This window comes from Syngnathus scovelli, chromosome 1 (genome assembly GCF_024217435.2).
Source record: "Syngnathus scovelli strain Florida chromosome 1, RoL_Ssco_1.2, whole genome shotgun sequence".
In the NCBI taxonomy this organism is placed as follows: Eukaryota; Metazoa; Chordata; class Actinopteri; order Syngnathiformes; family Syngnathidae; genus Syngnathus; species Syngnathus scovelli.
The window spans coordinates 2,740,876-2,758,693 of NC_090847.1; the positions used below are offsets into that span (position 1 = coordinate 2,740,876).

Here is a 17,818-nt window from a genome sequence, read left to right on the forward strand (position 1 = left end):
AGTGATTCTCATTAAATACGACACTGTTATTATGAATAATAGTTTCCATCACTTCAGCGCCTGCAGGTTAGATTTATGAAATATGTTTATCTAAGGAGGCGAAATCACATAAAATGGCAAACATTCTGACCAAATACATCATCTTGAAGAATCAGTGAAAGAATACTTCTAAATAAAGTAATAAAGAAATCAATAGTATTGTTGGTCTCCATTTTTTGCTAGTGCATCATGGACTGGAGTAAAATTTGTTGTGGTAATTCTTAGGATAGAGCCGAGGTGTCGGTCCGTTAACCTAGAGCTGTGACGGGCTTTGTTGACGTTCATGTGGCGGAACGTCTGCTCACACACGTAGGTCGAGCCAAATTGTCCTCTTTTTTTTTTTAAACACTCGGCACTCAGTGTCCACCTTTCTTTTCCTCGGGCCACTCATTTTAGTGGAAGGATTCCAGGAGAAGGTTTGTGGGTGGCATTAACGTAAAACTGTATCTGAAAGCTCAGCGCGCAAATTACGAGAATGCTGACATCACAGCCCACACTCGAAATTCGGCACTGATGGAAATAGAGTGCGGAGTGCGCCGGGTCCGTACTACTTAGTACGTACACGCACTTGTGAGTGTGCACCGACCTTTCTGACACGGCTTCCGGGAGTAAATGCGCGGGCGGGCGCTTCCCCATCTATTGGCGAAACATACTAATTGCAGGGAAAATGACCCAAAAAAAGTTCAATAATACAATTTATTCAGGTTTGGCGGGCCGGATTAAACGGCCCCGTGGGCCGGATGTGGCCTACGGGCCGTAGTTTGCCCATGTCTGGTTTCAGCTTTATTGTGCAATATGTACAGTGCATAGGAGTGGCAAAAGCTGTTGTAGTAAAATAATAATCTTGAAGTTACTAAAAGTTGAAGGAAATAACTAAAAGCATGGGGGCAGTTTATGCTTACCTCTTGACCCTGGGAGTGAGAGGTTTCTCAGCCTATGTAGGCCAAGGGGAAATTTCTGATTTAAAATAAAAAAAAAGTTTTATGAAAACAATCCGAGTCGAAGTTGGACGCTTGATGTGTGTCTCAACGGAGACGCGTCATTCACATGAGGGTGGTGGAGGCTGGGTTGGACGGCACACAGCTTCAACATGTCGTCCGATGATATACAGTGGGGGAAATAAGTATTTGTCCCCTTGCTGATTTTGCAGGTTTGCCCACTTACAAAGAATCCAATAATCTACTATTTTAATCATATGTACATTCTAACAGTTGTTTTTCCTCATCAGACGGTTATCAATTTTTATAAATTCATATGATGTAATTTTCTGGAATTTTCTTTGGGATTCCGTCTTTCACTGTTAGAAGATTGACACTATTACAGGAGTCCTCAACTTCCAATCTGTTCCGAGAGGCTGTTTGTAAGAGGAATTGTTTGTAGGTCAAGACACAGTAAATTTTGTTTTCAAATTAAATTGAATTCAATTGAAAAATAATTAAATTTACAAAACTTAAAAATATCAATAAAATTATATATGAAGAGCAGAATAAACACAAGATAGACACTATTACAGGAGTCCTCAACTTACAAGCACAATGGGTTCTGAGAGGTTTGTAAGAGGAATTGTTTGTAGATCAAGACATGATAAATTTTGTTTTAAAATTAAATTGAATAAAATAAAAAAATAATTAAATTTACAAAACTTAAAAATACGAAATAAATTATGTAAGACCTACTGATATACTGACACATATAGTGTCTAAGCCAGTGGTTCTTAACCTTTTTGGAGGTACCGAACCCCATCAGGTTCATATGCGCATTCACCGAACCCCTCTTGGGAGGGGGGTGGGAGGGGGGTACCGATGTGTTCGGCCAACCGCGGAAAGGGGTGGGGGGGTGCTCCCGGCGTGTTCGGCCATCCGCGGACGAGGGGGGTGGGGTACCGGTGTGTTCGGCCATCCGCGGCCAGGGGGACGGGGCAGGGGCAGGGCAGGGCCAATGACATACCAGCTCTGCCAAATCCCTGAAGCCGACCGACTCACCGAACCCCTGGGGTTCGATCGAACCCAGGTTAAAAACCACTGGTCTAAGCATTAATTAAAAATTAACTAAATTTACTGAATTGCTTTTACAGTACAGTAATGGCAATCTTTGTTTCCATTAAGATTGCTTGGCATTTCTTGGTACCACCACCACTTCATTAGCCTTTGCGTTATCAACCCTGCTAAATAAAGTTTACTTACGAGAAAAATTGTAAATTACTCGAAAGTGTACTGTACACCCTGAGCTGTTTATAGAGAGAACAGACATCCCCACTATTATAGCAAACACATGCAAGGTATAACTCACTGCATAGAGGTTGATATTTGTGTAGGTATCTATGCTTATGCTTGGTCGAGAGCTGCAGTCCTCTTTCAGATCCACACGACGAGAACATCGACTTTGCCTGTCCACTAGGAAGGCTGTGGGAAAAAAAGGACACTAAAAATTACATTATCAATGGAAATTACATTACCACTAAGAATGCTATGGGAAAAAGGACACTGGAAATCACATTACCACATAACATTTTCTGTAAAAACTGCCTAGTCAATATACTAAATAATACTACTGCTCTCAAAGATATGTAATTGACCTTTAAAAAGAGCAATTTTCCCTGATAAAATGAAAATAATTAAAGTCCTTCCCATATATAAAGGTGGCAATAAGACCAACGGATCTCAATCTTTTTTCAATGCACTTTTATTCTCCTTTCAAAAACACATTAAGACCATACCTAGAATTGTGTATTTTCACTTCCGTAATATTGCTAAGATTCATCCGATTCTTTCAACTCGTGATGCAGAAATTATTATACATGCGTTTACTACGTCGCACCTATTACGTCGCGCCTAGAGCAATTTTTGGAAGACCATTAAACTTTGTGTAATAATCCATATGGTTTTCGCAACAAAAACTCAGCAATTATCAAGACAATCTCTTTTCTAGCAAAATCTAGTGTTCCCACACAAACGGGTGCATTTTTTGGTCTCCTCTACTCTTCCTCGTCACCATTAACTAGGTTGTGTGCTTGAGGTACATCCACGGTGGCGTGTAAGACCAAAAAATAAATACGTCAAGTTTATTGATACAGCCCTAAATCACAGACAAGTCTCAAAGGGCGTCACATGTACAGAAATGGACAATTATTCGTATCATCCCCTGACCTTAAACTCCCAGGAGGGCAAGGAAAAACTCAAAAAAACCCTACTGGGGAAAATGAGGAACCATGAGAAGACACCACAGAAGGGAGGATCCCCCTTCCAAGAAGACCAGGCTGCAATGGATGCAGAGAGGGCACATAATGTCGAACAATCCAAAGAAAAATGGATGTCCATATTCAGTGAAGAGCTGCAGCAAGGTGCCCTCAATTGTCCTGGCAGTGTCTTCGAGGGTGGTAGTCCACCTCACATCCATCATCCCGATTGGTCGACAAGAAATCCAGACAGCCATTTTCCGTTTGTGTGTCACCTAATCGGGGATGGCGTAGGGGGGGCAGGAAGGGGAACACAAACTCCAGCCGGATCGGCCAACACAGGTTAATTAAAGGCCATAGCAAATGTGTCTTTAGTTGTGTCTTAAATGTTTCTACAGAGGTAGCAGTTCTGATATTTATCGGTAGGGCATTCCAAAGCTCTGGAGCCCGAATAGAAAATGCTCTAGACCAGGGGTCACCAACCTTTCTTAAACCGAGAGCTACTTCCTGGGTACTGATTAAGGCAAAGGGCTACTAGTTTGACACACACTTCTGAAATAGCCAATTTGCTCAATTTAGCTTTCACTATGTGTTATTATCGTGATTTCCAGTTCACACGTAAGTGTGATTTTAACAAGAATAGCAAATATACAGTCAAAACTTGGTTTTCAACCACAATCCGTTTCAGAAGGCGGTTTGAGAAGCGAATTGGTCGAATTCCGAATCTATTTTTCCTATTACAAATAATAAAAATAATTTTAGTCCGTTCCAAGACTAAAAACCAAACACCTTTTTATTAAGCATTTTCTCATTTGCGGATTTTTGTCCGATTGCGCAACTGCAGCGCACCGCCAAACGCGCAACCGTAGCGCGTCGCCCACTGCGCTGGTCACATTATTGTGACAGAGCCGTCGCTGAAAATTAGAAAATATTTTTAAAGTCCTGATGTACTTTCCAACATTTCAGTGGACCTAAGTGCGCAGGGAGCTTAATTTTGTCCGATTGCACAACTGCAGCACACCGCCGAACGCACAACTGTAACGCGTCGCGGACCGCGCAACTGCACCACGCTGGTCGAATTATTGTGACAGAGCCGTCGCTGAAATTTAGAAAACATTTTTAACGTCCCGATGTACTTTCCAAAATTTAAGTGGACCTCAGTGCGCAGGGAGCTTAATTTGGTCCGATCGCGCAACTGCACCGCACCACCGAACGCCGGGCGCTCACTGTCGCATTGCTTTAAGATCGTCTTTGTGTTTGAGGATGGCTTTACTGCTCCCACTTGCTTTCTTTGGAGACATGATTAGGGGTTAATACAATCGTCAAAGTAACGAAAATACAATAACTAGTCAGTCGGGTTTTCTAGGGTCCTCCCGGATCATCTCGCGAGGTTCGTCCTCCAAACTTTGTTCAACAACCGAAGCAAAAAAATCTCAAGTTTTTTGTTAAAATTCCGATTTGTCCGAGAACCGGGACGTTCGGAAACCGAGGTTTGACTGTAAAATAAATAGATACAGCTCACTGACAAGTGCCGCTATTTGAGCTAATTTAAGAACAGTCCTGCGGGCGACTCATGCGGTTCTCACGGGCAACCTGGTGCCCACAGGCACCGTGTTGGTGACCCCTGCTCTAGACCCTGCAGACTTCTTTTTGGCCCTCGAGGTCATTAAAATACTAGTCTTTTGCGAGCGAAGGTTACGGGACAGAACGTAAGGCACAACTAGGTCGACGAGATACGAAGGCGCTAAGCCATGCAGGTAGTGAGACAGGTTAGTTTTACCCTACTGATAATGTGTCATCACAATAGCAATTCTCGTGATGCGAGAAATTATTATACATGCATTTCTTACGCCGCGCCTTGACTACAATACGTTACAGTACTCAATAAACGCATGTATAATAATTTCCACATCACGAGTTGAAAGAATCAGACGAATCTTAGCAATATTACGGAGGTGAAAAAACACAATTCTAGTTATGTTCTTAATGTGTTTTTGAAAGGAGAATAAAAGTTGATTAAAACCAAACATTCTCCTTGGAATGAAAAATAAAAGGATACTGGCAATTTTAAGTCTAAAATTATTTAATTAATTATATTAAATCAAATGATAATTTATAAAAGGCGGCTCGGTGGCGCACTGGGTAGCACGTCCGCCTCACAGTTAGGAGGGTGCGGGTTCGATTCCACCTCCGGCCCTCCCTGTGTGGAGTTTGCATGTTCTCCCCGGGCCCGCGTGGGTTTTCTCCGGGCACTCCGGTTTCCTCCCACATTCCCAAAACATGCTTGGTAGGCCGATTGAAGACTCCAAATTGTCCCTAGGTGTGAGTGTGAGTGCGGTTGGTTGTCTGTCTCTGTGTGCCCTGCGATTGGCTGGCAACCAGTTCAGGGTGTCCCCCGCCTACTGCCCGATGACGGCTGGGATAGGCTCCAGCACGCCCGCGACCCCCGTGGGGACTGAGCGGTTCAGAAAATGGATGTATGGATGGATAATTTATAAAAATGATGTGTCGATGTGTGGCCAACATTGATGTAAATAGATGTAGCCGGATCACAGGGAAGACACTTTGATACATCACTTAAATAAATGTATCGTGACACCCCGAGTACAAAGCTTCCAAAAATATTCTGCCTGAGAATGTGCAAAGTTTATGCAAGCAAAGGGAAGATAATCTTGGTCTCAGACGAATGTTGATGTTTGAGATGCAGCAGATAGACACAACATATTGAAGTCACATGTTAACAATTATACAGTAGGGAGAACAAGTGTTAGGGTTGATAGATAAGTTTCTTCATTATATTTTCTTGCTTATGTTTGTTAATCGGGGTGATATAATCATATGATAAACAGGAGGGATATGTTAGGGTTCATAGATAAGCTTGATCCTATGATTATGTTGGAATGTAACCTGTAATAATTAACAAAACTTGTCTTGTCTTAACAAAGTAGTAGAACAAAGTGCTGAGATCCTTTGAACTGATTGACCAGCTGCAGAGGAAGCAATCAAAGTTTTTCTGTTTACACAACATCGTAAAAAAAACCCTGCTCTGATTTGACCAGAGGCCAGGTGTTCACCAAACCAGTCCAGTCTCAACCCCACCCTGCTTCTCTCAATAAATATGCTCTTGCAAAAATCCAAAGTCAGACTTCGTTCGAACATCACTGTATGCATAGTGACGAACAATTTCTCCACTTGCAAGTGTTCAAAAGGCATACTGTCTCCCGTGTGGTTCTTGCAAATAAGTTAGAGTGAACACCGCTCTAACATTTTGGTGCCGTGACCCGGATTCCAACATACCCACTGCTGACCGACGGAGGACGACGTGCTGCACTGTCGACAAGCCAGCGTCCATTAGGTGGACCTGGAAAAGACCTGGGACGAAAATTCTTCGCTGGGCCAGCATCTTAGGTCTGCTTTCGTCTGACAACAGTGGATTGACGGGATTCGGAAGTGCAACGAACTAGGAGACAAGTAAGTAAAAGCCCTAAAGCTAAAAGTGCACGAGATACGGCTTTGGTTCGTCCGAGCTATGAGATAAGGCTTTGGTTTATCCAAGCCATGAAATACGGCTTTGGTTTGTCCAAGCCATGAAATACGGCTTTGGTTTATCCGAGCTATGAGATACGGCTTTGTTTTTTTCGAGCCAAGAAACAGCTTGGGTCCAAGACCCAGTGGAAGGAACGGGTTAAGAAAAACAGAGCTTCTTTTTCTTAACTGAAGAAGGACGTATATTTTTTTTGTCCGTTTTTCCAAGCTGTTTGCCTGAAAGTTGTGTGGTTGAGAGTGACTGGTAGGATAAATTGACTAAAAAGCAGTTCTGGCATTAATCCACGGTAATAAGACAGGCTAGTAATTTGTTGAAAGGTCAATTTAAACCTGCATTGAGGATCCTCAAAGAAAAAAAAATGACTACTAAATTAAGATGTGAAATAAAAACTGTAAATCCCTGAATAAAGGGGCTCTTGAAGGAGATGAGAAGTACATGGCGAGTAGATTTCTTAATTGTATGCAATACATGCCGAAGTGGAAGAAAAAGTATGGAGTAGAAGGAAAGTTGAAAGTTGAAATGTGGAACATAGTAGTAGAAGTTTTGGAGGAGTGTGGCTAGGAAGACACAGGGATTGAGAAAGGAAAGAAAAGAGGGAGAATTGCAATGTGCTAGAGTGTGGTTAGAAGCTTCACAAGAGAGAAGATAACAAATTCAAAAGACAAAAAATAGAAAAATAAAAAGTGATGAGGCTGCCATTCAATTAAGATTTGAAAAATAATTTAGGTTGCACAGTGGCATCCCATTCAATGATGAAGTAGTAGAACAAAGTGCTGAGATCCTTTGAACTGATTGACCAGCTGCAGAGGAAGCAATCAAAGTTTTTCTGTTTACACAACATCGTAAAAAAAAACCTGCTCTGATTTGACCAGAGGCCAGGTGTTCACCAAACCAGTCCAGTCTCAACCCCACCCTGCTTCTCTCAATAAATATGCTCTTGCAAAAATCCAAAGTCAGACTTCGTTCGAACATCACTGTATGCATAGTGACGAACAATTTCTCCACTTGCAAGTGTTCAAAAGGCATACTGTCTCCCGTGTGGTTCTTGCAAATAAGTTAGAGTGAACACCGCTCTAACATTTTGGTGCCGTGACCCGGATTCCAACATACCCACTGCTGACCGACGGAGGACGACGTGCTGCACTGTCGACAAGCCAGCGTCCATTAGGTGGACCTGGAAAAGACCTGGGACGAAAATTCTTCGCTGGGCCAGCATCTTAGGTCTGCTTTCGTCTGACAACAGTGGATTGACGGGATTCGGAAGTGCAACGAACTAGGAGAAAAGTAAGTAAAAGCCCTAAAGCTAAAAGTGCACGAGATACGGCTTTGGTTCGTCCGAGCTATGAGATAAGGCTTTGGTTTATCCAAGCCATGAAATACGGCTTTGGTTTGTCCAAGCCATGAAATACGGCTTTGGTTTATCCGAGCTATGAGATACGGCTTTGTTTTTTTCGAGCCAAGAAACAGCTTGGGTCCAAGACCCAGTGGAAGGAACGGGTTAAGAAAAACAGAGCTTCTTTTTCTTAACTGAAGAAGGACGTATATTTTTTTTGTCCGTTTTTCCAAGCTGTTTGCCTGAAAGTTGTGTGGTTGAGAGTGACTGGTAGGATAAATTGACTAAAAAGCAGTTCTGGCATTAATCCACGGTAATAAGACAGGCTAGTAATTTGTTGAAAGGTCAATTTAAACCTGCATTGAGGATCCTCAAAGAAAAAAAATGACTACTAAATTAAGATGTGAAATAAAAACTGTAAATCCCTGAATAAAGGGGCTCTTGAAGGAGATGAGAAGTACATGGCGAGTAGATTTCTTAATTGTATGCAATACATGCCGAAGTGGAAGAAAAAGTATGGAGTAGAAGGAAAGTTGAAAGTTGAAATGTGGAAGATAGTAGTAGAAGTTTTGGAGGAGTGTGGCTAGGAAGACACAGGGATTGAGAAAGGAAAGAAAAGAGGGAGAATTGCAATGTGCTAGAGTGTGGTTAGAAGCTTCACAAGAGAGAAGATAACAAATTCAAAAGACAAAAAATAGAAAAATAAAAAGTGATTGACTGCCATTCAATTAAGATTTGAAAAATAATTTAGGTTGCACAGTGGCATCCCATTCAATGATGAAGCTGAGGGTGCTTATCAGCAACAGCTTAAAAATGCGCTCCTCACTGGTTCCTGCCCTGAATTAGGCAACTAGGTGAGGAAACACTTGGTGGAAGTGGACACTGCTTGTGTTACAACAACCATGCAGTGGGCCAGAGACGCTGACAAAGTGATCAAGAAATGCAAAAGTTCTGATGTATTTCATCTAGATGATGATGATAATGATATAGATGAAGATACAACAGTCTTCTTCCAAAGTTCCCAACGGGGCAGAGGAAGAGGTAGGGGCCAACAAGGTCGCAGGCCACCATTCAATTCAAAACCCCCATCAGATTCAGACAACTGTTGGAACTGTGGGAAATGTGGACACTGGTCAAAAGAGTGTTATAGAAAAAAAACAAAACCAATCAAAGGGTGGAGGAAGAGGCAGAGGAAAAGTCAAATTTTCAGCATGACTAGCTTCCTCCCCTTTGACCGCTGTCGTGTAACATGGGGGTAGAGATGGTCCAAATGGTAGAATATGGATTGTTCACAGGGATAAATTGACAGAGCTAAAATTCCAAATTTGTCCAAAAGATGGCGCCAGACCAAAACATGAGACCAAAGGAGGGGCCAGAATAAGCTAAACCGGTTAAAATGGATATAAAAAAGGAACACGGTGTCAGAGTGTGAGTCACGCATGGAAGCACAAATGTGATTTTTATTTTTATTTCTTTGCTTGGCTAAAAATGTATTCTGTAACCGCTTTAAGCAATATTATTTGTCAATTTGATCAAGAGACCCGTCACAGAGAATAGTGGCTTCTCAGTGGCGTGACATAAATTGTTTGGAGAAGCACAAATGAAATGTTTATTATGTGATTTTTATTTTTTGATTTTTTTTGCTTGGCAAAGAATGTATTCTGTAACCGCTTTAAAGCAATATTATTTGTCAATTCGATCAATTCATGTAACAGAAAGTAGGTCAAAGGTGAAAAGGGGAAGTGAAAGGTTTTACCACTAGCTGTGCATTTGGTGGAAAGTACTGCGTGGTCAGGGCGGAAACAGCGGCTGAAGGCCACAGATAACAAAGCGTGGGGAGGCAGGCCAGTTCCCCCTATGGGGCGTGGGAAACTGGCCTGTTCCCTACTATAGGCGTGGGAACTGGGCAGTCTTACCCTATAGGGAAAGTACCGGAGAAAAGAAAGGGGAGGGGGGGGACGGAGAGGTCTATAAAAGGTCCTGCTGGAGAAGCTTCAGGGCTTTTCCCCCCAAAAGAGCTCTGATACGTGAAGAGGCCCGGAGGAGTTTCAAGATTTTTTCCAAAGTCCCAAAGATCTTTGTGTGAGACGCAGGATCACTGGACTGAAATTAACTTGGATTTACTCCTAAAAATTGGACTGGACAACTTTAAACGAGAAATTGGTGAGGATGACCGTTTTTATGTATTTTAGCGAGAGGGGGGAATAGTCATCGGGCCGCCGGCTTCCTCGTGGCCAGCCTGCATGAAGCACTAGGCCACGCGGGTCCACTGCCTACGCGAAAAAAGTTAGAGATGCTGGAACTCTGGGTCCCTGACCGGACGATTCGTGCGGTCCTGCGGGATTGTAATCCGTGCAACAAAAACAACGCAGGGCGAAGAGGACGACGCACGGATGGAGTGAAGATTAGGAGTACTGTGCCGTGGGGCTCGGTTTGTATGGACGTAGCTGGCCCCATGGGAATAAGTGGCGCAAAGGGTGAGAAATACCTTGTTGTGCTGGTTGACTCGATGTCAGGACACGTCGGGCTGAAAGCAGTGAGAAAAGCCAATGCAAACAGTGTGATCAAGACACTAGAAGATGGGTGCATGTGGCTAGGAATCCCAAAAGAGTTGAGAACAGACAATGGAACACATTTCAAAAACGCCCAGGTGGACGAATGGTGTCGTAGGTGGGGAATAGTCAGAGTCTATTCGCCTCCCTATACACCACAAGCAGATGGGGTGGCAGAAAGTACTATTGGTCTGGTCAAAACATGGTTGGGAAAAAATGCAAACGGAAAAGAGTGGAGTACTAAATTGCTTGATTTGGTTGCAGACCTGAATGGGAGGAGCAGAAGCAGCCGGCCCTCCCCGTCCGAAGAACTGAACCAACGACTCTTTGTGTCACAAGAAGTAGGCAGAACCCAAGACGGCTGTCCCAGAATAAAGAGAAGTGTCGGATCAGCGTTGGACAGAAGGTGTGGATCAAGTCGAGGGACCTGAACAGCAACACGGCAGTGAAGGCCAAGTACGACTGCTCGGACATAGTTAGTGAAGTTTTGGATAGAAACACAGTACGACTAAAGAAGAAAGGTATCCAAGGAGTTGAACAGCTGAAGCCGTTATCGGCTGACCCGAGTCAAGCCAAGAAGTAATTTAAATAACATATGGCAACGGACCACGGAACAATCCCAGCCTTCGTGCGCATGGCCGCACACAAAGGTGCGGTCATCGTAAGAAGAACACCAAATGGGATCCAGACCGGAAGGGCCCTAAATCTGGTGAGATTGGCCAAGCGGGGTTGCACACCCGGTGGACCAGAACATTTTCACTGGACATGGGTCAACGAAGCTTGTGTCATTTGTTTGACACCCAACCTGTTGCCTGCTATGTGGTCGGGAGTAGGCTTCATGATGCCACCTGTACTGACCACCGAAGTAAGAGAGCTGGAATTTGCCCAGAGAAATGAGGACAAGCTTCCAGTCAAAGTATTAGATGCCATGGTATGCCACCAGTGTCGAATTACCATCTTGGCACGAATGGTGTTTTTTTCACAGTGGGAGATCGGACCAACTACGGATGTACGGGCTCGACAAATTAGCTCGTGCACGTGTGTTTGGGACGGCGATGAGCTGAAATATTGCCTCATGTGTTTAGATCGCATGGCAAGAGGAAAATTATTGAAAGTCGGAGAAGCAGAGGGATGGCAAATTACCAGGGCAATGACCCCCCTGGCGACCCTCTATCCAGTGTTGGGAGGAGCGTCTTGGCCGGCATATGATAATAATCAGGCCATGAAGAACCTTTATCTGGCCTTGGGCCATTGTTGGCCTTGGCCAAGGCCAGTCGGCCGGCCTGCCCCCGACAGTTATACAGAAAAGGCCGACGGAATGGCCTTGTTTGCTCGTGAGTCGGTTCTTTCCGCAGGAGGAACCGCAGTCCTTGGGGACCTGCTTGAGGGACCTTGGAGGCCCATGACCTGGGCTCGGTCTATAGCCCAGTTGTTGGCGTGCAAGGACGCACCATTGGTCAAAGTGGAGGCAGCCCCTGCGGAAACAAGCCCGACCGTGAGCAACATGTACTGCTATCGAAGTGTTTTGGACACAAGTAACAAAGACTTTCAGTATGTGACCAAAAAGGGAATATACTGTTTTGCCCCTGGGAATAAAGTCGGATCAGTCCTTATAGTGAATAAGGGTGAAGCAGCACTGGTAGGGATTACAGTGAAAATGGCCATCATTCCTTACGAAGGAATATATTCACTGGGAATCAAATTGGAGGCCAAAAGGCTTAGCCAATTTGTAGCCATAAGAAACACCGGGTCCCAGATACGGGATATTTTTAGGGAACAAATACAAACGAGAAAGGAGCACGGCACAGTAGCGGAGATAGAACCTCAAGAAAAGGCCAAAGAGACAGATGACCTTGACCGGTCGGAAGCAAGAGAATGGGATAAAGGTCCCAGCCAGGAGTTGGCACAGGGATGTCCAGCTGGAGGAAGTATGTTCCAATCGGTGGTGACGGAGGAAAATTCAACCACTTTTCTCCCGCCAGAAGCAGAAGTCCGAGTGGAAAATTCAACCACTTCTCTCCCGCCAGAAGCAGGAGCCCAAGTGGAAATTCAAACAACTTTTCTCCCGCCAGAACCAGAAGTCCGAGTGGAAAGTCAACCCACTTCACTCCCGCCAGAAGCAGGAGCCCAAGTGGAAATTCAAACAACTTTTTTCCCGCCAGAACCAGAAGTCCGAGTGGAAAGTCAACCCACTTCACTCCTGCCAGAAGCAAAAGTCCAGGAGGGAAACTTATCATGTCCAAAAGCGGAGGGCGGTGGCGTAAGTGACCAACCCAGGAGGATTCTACAAGACTGGACCCCTTTTGATTGGACGAAGTTGTATCCGGCAAATTGCCCTACTCCTGGCTGCGACGGGAGCGGTAGCGCCCGACCAGGGGCAACACACCACCGCTCATTTAGAGCTTGCCCGGTGTATGTGGGGAGCCTCGAGGTGTGTCCCACGCCTGGATGTGATGGAAAAGGAAACACCAGATGGGGTCCGGAGCGTCACCGCACCCTTAAGACATGTCCAGTGCTGGCAGAAATGAAGCGCAAAGCCTCCGAAACCAGGAAACAAGCCGGTAGCCAAGAGAACAACATGTCGAATGATGCGGTAGACACCAGGCCCGAGGAACCAGGTCCGTCTGCATCCGATAGGCCGCTGGGAACGTTGGCTCGAACGGCCTCCTATTATGCAGTGTGGTCCACAAAAACAGAACCTCAAAAGAAAAAGAGGGGTCGGGCCGCAGTAGAGGAATTGACTAGGCTGTGGAGCCAGCCAGATTCCCAGGGGGAGAATGACTGAAAAAAAAAAAAAGAAGAATGTGTACATACGTGGATATGTAAATGAATAGGCATGTAATTGTGTATGTATACATGTGTATATAGAAGTATGATGACAATGTATTATTAATGGACTGTACATAACCAAGAACAGAAAGAAAACCAGACGGGGACAGCAGAAGGAGTGACCACCTTGGCCAAGGAGGTGGGCGTTTTCCTTGGCACAAGGGAGGAGCCAGGGAAGGAGGAGGGGCTGGAAGACCTCCTATAAAGCCAGGAGAGAAGAGCCAGATCTTCATTCAGGCCTGAGGAGTGACCCACCATGAACTACCCGCGCGGAGCCAAGAGAAGGAGAACAACGAGCCTGGAGAGTGGGGAGTCACCAATGGCCCCCCCAGGCTACACGGATGATCCCGCTGGTTGCAACCCGGTGGAACCAGCGGGTAGGCTGAGCCCCGGGACCGGGGCTTCCACAGACAACGATGGGAAGAACTGGAGGAATCCGTTTTTCATGGAAGAAGAGCAAGAGATTTATGTAAATCAGGAATGGATAGCTCTGGAGCCAATCTACGCGAACGCAGTTCCCGTGAAAAAGGATCCAGAGCCGAACTTTGAAAGTCGAGGAGCAACTTTATTTGCAGACAGCGGGTATGAGATTCCCAGCACTTCGCCTTTCTGCAACGAACCACCGAATCTACCCGACAACCCTCCAATGGATTGGAGTACAATTGAATGGAGACCATCTACTTTCCCTCAGCCGGCGATATCATGGAAGAAGAATCTGGTGACGGATTGTCTGACAGCTATAATACTTTCAGTCATTTTGACAGGCATCCTACTCAGCTTCACACTTTGGAAGAGCGCGGCCCGCGATGATCCGATGGAGATGATCAATATCGAGTACGAGGGAACGAAGCTCTTCAATCAAACCTGTTGGGCAGTGGACTTTGGAAGCGTCACCGTGAAATGGAATACATCCATAGCACCAGACATCGCTACCAGACAATATTGGACATCGATGCTGCGACGACGAGAGAAGATGATCGCCTTGCCACTGGAACCAGGTGCAATTCCGCGCGCAGGAGACGAGGAGGAAAGACGGTATAAGACAAAAAGGGAAATAGTGAGTGAAGTAACTCACTTTCCCGATCATTTGGGTCGCGTGAATAGGACAGGGCAAATAATAAGTAACATCAGTGCTTGTGATATGAGGTACTTCAAAGCGCCAGAAAACTTTGCCAATTTAACGATAAGCTTGATTTGCAAGAACAAACGTGAAGAGAAAATTGTTAAAAGAAATTGGATTTTGAAAGTGGGCGAGGAGCATGCGGAATGGTATAGCAATGCCTCGTGTGTCCCGTTGCCCGAATCAAAAGGAGGGTATTGGGAAAAGAGTGGGAAAAGGCCGGATGAATTTTCATTCCCGGCCCCAATGAAAAACTCCACGTGCCGTGGCACTTATCCCGGATGGGAGCCGTGCTGGAGTTGTTTAGATTTGGTTTGTGAAAAAACTCAGGATTATTCAAGTAAGCGTCGCCTTAACCGGGTGCCGAGAAGCCTGTCCGACAGCCAGAAGCCAGTATTTTGGGACTGTCAGAGAGTTTTTAGTAGGTTAAATGCGTGTTACTTTAACGTGGGACAATTTTGTGAGAATAATTATCATGTGATAATGTGGGCCTATAAATTCCAAAAGATGAAGTCCCCTGTCGCAGTGTCAACAAGGGGAGGGAGGAAGTTCAACCCAAATAAGGAACCAGTGGATTTTGAATTTTGGCTAAATAGTTCATTTCCATGGTTATGGCAGGTACAGAGACAGATCGCTGTGCCCAGCAGTGACCAGGGCAGACACCGGTTGTACCCATCGGCAAGGCACTTATGGGTTCAACGGTTACCCACTCCTGCCGATTTGTTGATGGTAACTCCGGGAGAATTTGATAAAATTGACCAATGTGTAGTGGGCAAAATTTATGCTGGATTGCATGGGAAGGATTGGACAGTTGGGAAGTCACCAAGATGTGACCTGGATGAGATCAAGCGATCCGTCTTGGGCACCAGGTGGGTTCACAACTGTGCCAGTCTCTTAGTAAACAAAACAGTGAAAGGAATTTTACAGGCATGGTTTGAGATAAACGTTCGGGACCCCGCCAAGACATGGTGGGGATTTAACGGGTATGAGATGAAGCAATGGGTTATACCCTGTTTAAACGTAACAACAAATTACTGGGTTCAATACCAATTTATGTCAACAGTATATTCAAAAGAGACTGATATCAAGCCCACAGGAATATATTCCCCATATATTTATGTGAATCCTCGGCCCTGGGCGATGACTTGTAACACTGAGAAAACAAAATGTTTGATTGCCTTAGCTCGTGAACAATGTGTTACACTGCCTAATTGGAAAGAATATTGTTTAGATAAATATCAAGATGAGAGATACAGAAGTGTGGAAGGGGCTTTGTGGGAGTACGTCTCGCCACAAAACAGGTGGAAGCGTCAGCCCGCTAGAGACCGGGTGCCTTGTAGTACCTGGGTACAAAATGAAGGATTGCTAACTTTAGGCAAGCCAGTGTCTATCCCCTATCGGCTGCCTGCGCTGATGCAGATTGCTGAGGGGCGTGCGTTCCGAAAGAGTCTGTGTGAGGGGCGGCAGTTTATAGGTTTTGATTGGGTTGGCCCCAATAGAATTTTCAATAATGGAACATGTTTCTCCCCGTCAGAGCATTGGATAAAATGTGGTCATGGAGATAATATTCATGATTGCACTTGGTATGAGAAGATAGGGGCGGCGCTTCAGTCAGCAACAAGTGCCGCGGTTGAGGCTTTCGGTGATGTGATCAGCGGTGCATTGGAGGTGGTACTGGGGCCAATCTGGGCGTGGGTGCTAGTAGGGTTTGCGTTGATAGGAATAGCAACAACTTTGTGCATTGCCATAAAAGGAAGTATTAAGAGGCTTTTGTTTGACCCCCGCGAGAGAGAAGGCGTCTCTAGTTAGGCAAATGACGGCCCACAAGAGGGGTGGTCGGAACGTCTTATTAAAAGGAGAAGTCGGGCGGCCGTTGGGCATTTGAGCCTGACAGCTCAGAGACTGGAACTTCAAGAGACAGAAGAGAAAAAAGAAAAGAAGAAGAACTAATTATGGCAACAAACAGCTCAAGCGGGTTTTTAAATCCAAGAGGGAGGCCAGGAGCGATGAGAGTGAGTAACGAAGTTCAATATTGGGTTTTATTCAGTATCTGGACAGCCTACTGCTGTTCTGGGTCTTGGGATTTGCAACAACTCACTCGCCCCGTGGTTTTGGTCATATCAATATTCAAGGTTTTGATTTTGAGATTTTTATACACAAGACACACGATGGGTTTGGGTCTTTTTGTAGTTTATATGCATGGCCGAATGTATGTTGACCCTGATACCCCCAGAGGTATCGCCGAAATGGTATTGCTTATTTTGTGGAGTGTTTTGGAAGTGGTGTCAATTTTTGTGTATTATGTTGTGTTTGGGGTTGTCATATTAGAAGCAATATTAGTGATAGGAATGGCCATGTATGTTATAAAGATGGTAGCCGGACTTGACCAGCATGCCCGCACCTCTGTCGCGTGGAGATGGCGTACGGCCAAACTCGTACTCTGGTGCATAGTATGGGGGTCATTGTCTGTGTTACTTTGGACCGAAGTGGTGGACCAGTTGGCAATGATAACCTGGTTTTTTACGTACTCTGTTTTTTTTCCCCTCCCGCCCCGAGAGGCGGGAGGGCGGCAGCCGAGAAGCCCCTCTATTGTATACCGAGGGGCTGGCAGAGGGGTGATTGTTTAATGTGTAACATGAAAAATGTTAAAATTTGTGCTTCCATGTGTTACAGACTGTACACCGTATAACGGATGCACCTAAATGCATCCTATGCGGGATGAGCCACATGAAATTGGCCTGGGTGATCGGGAGATCTTATGTGGGAAACTGTTGTTATCAGGCCGGCTTTAGTTTGGCTTGGCTGGTCCCTGACGGTCTGTATGTAAAAGAGGGAGAGCAGTCCAGCTTGGACCATCTCGGATGGGAAGGATGTGCGGATTTGATGACCACCGCGACTCTGCTCGAGACAACTACAGGGCCCCTGATGGCACGTACGGTTCTCATGCATGGAGCTGGAGTAACCCACGGCACTATCTGGCCTTTGATTCACATGACCTGGCGTCAACAGAACGGCACCCGATGCGTCACTTCACATTGGCAATGTGGGCGCTGTCTGACAGTGAGCGCTCCTCATCGCGTTGTCCCGACTGACTTTTACACGCACCCAAACGCAGGATATGGATTACACCGACCTATGGGGATGCCCAGCGAGGCCCCTGTGGGGCTTGTCCGGCCTGCGCGTCGGGGAGGAGGACGGTGTGTTGGACATTGGACCCTGGATG

The 17,818-nt window shown here is 45.4% G+C and overlaps 1 protein-coding gene across 2 annotated transcripts in view; it reads right to left on the reverse strand.

Annotated features, from left to right (window-relative positions):
• The window catches only part of tctn1 (tectonic family member 1), a 253,262-nt gene that overhangs the window by 111,360 nt on the left and 124,084 nt on the right, over positions 1-17,818 (reverse strand). For both annotated transcript variants that reach the window (XM_068651907.1, XM_068651906.1), the window contains exon 6: positions 2,329-2,441. In XM_068651907.1, coding sequence (XP_068508008.1) covers positions 2,329-2,441 — 113 coding nt within the window. The remainder of the gene's footprint in view (positions 1-2,328; positions 2,442-17,818) is intronic.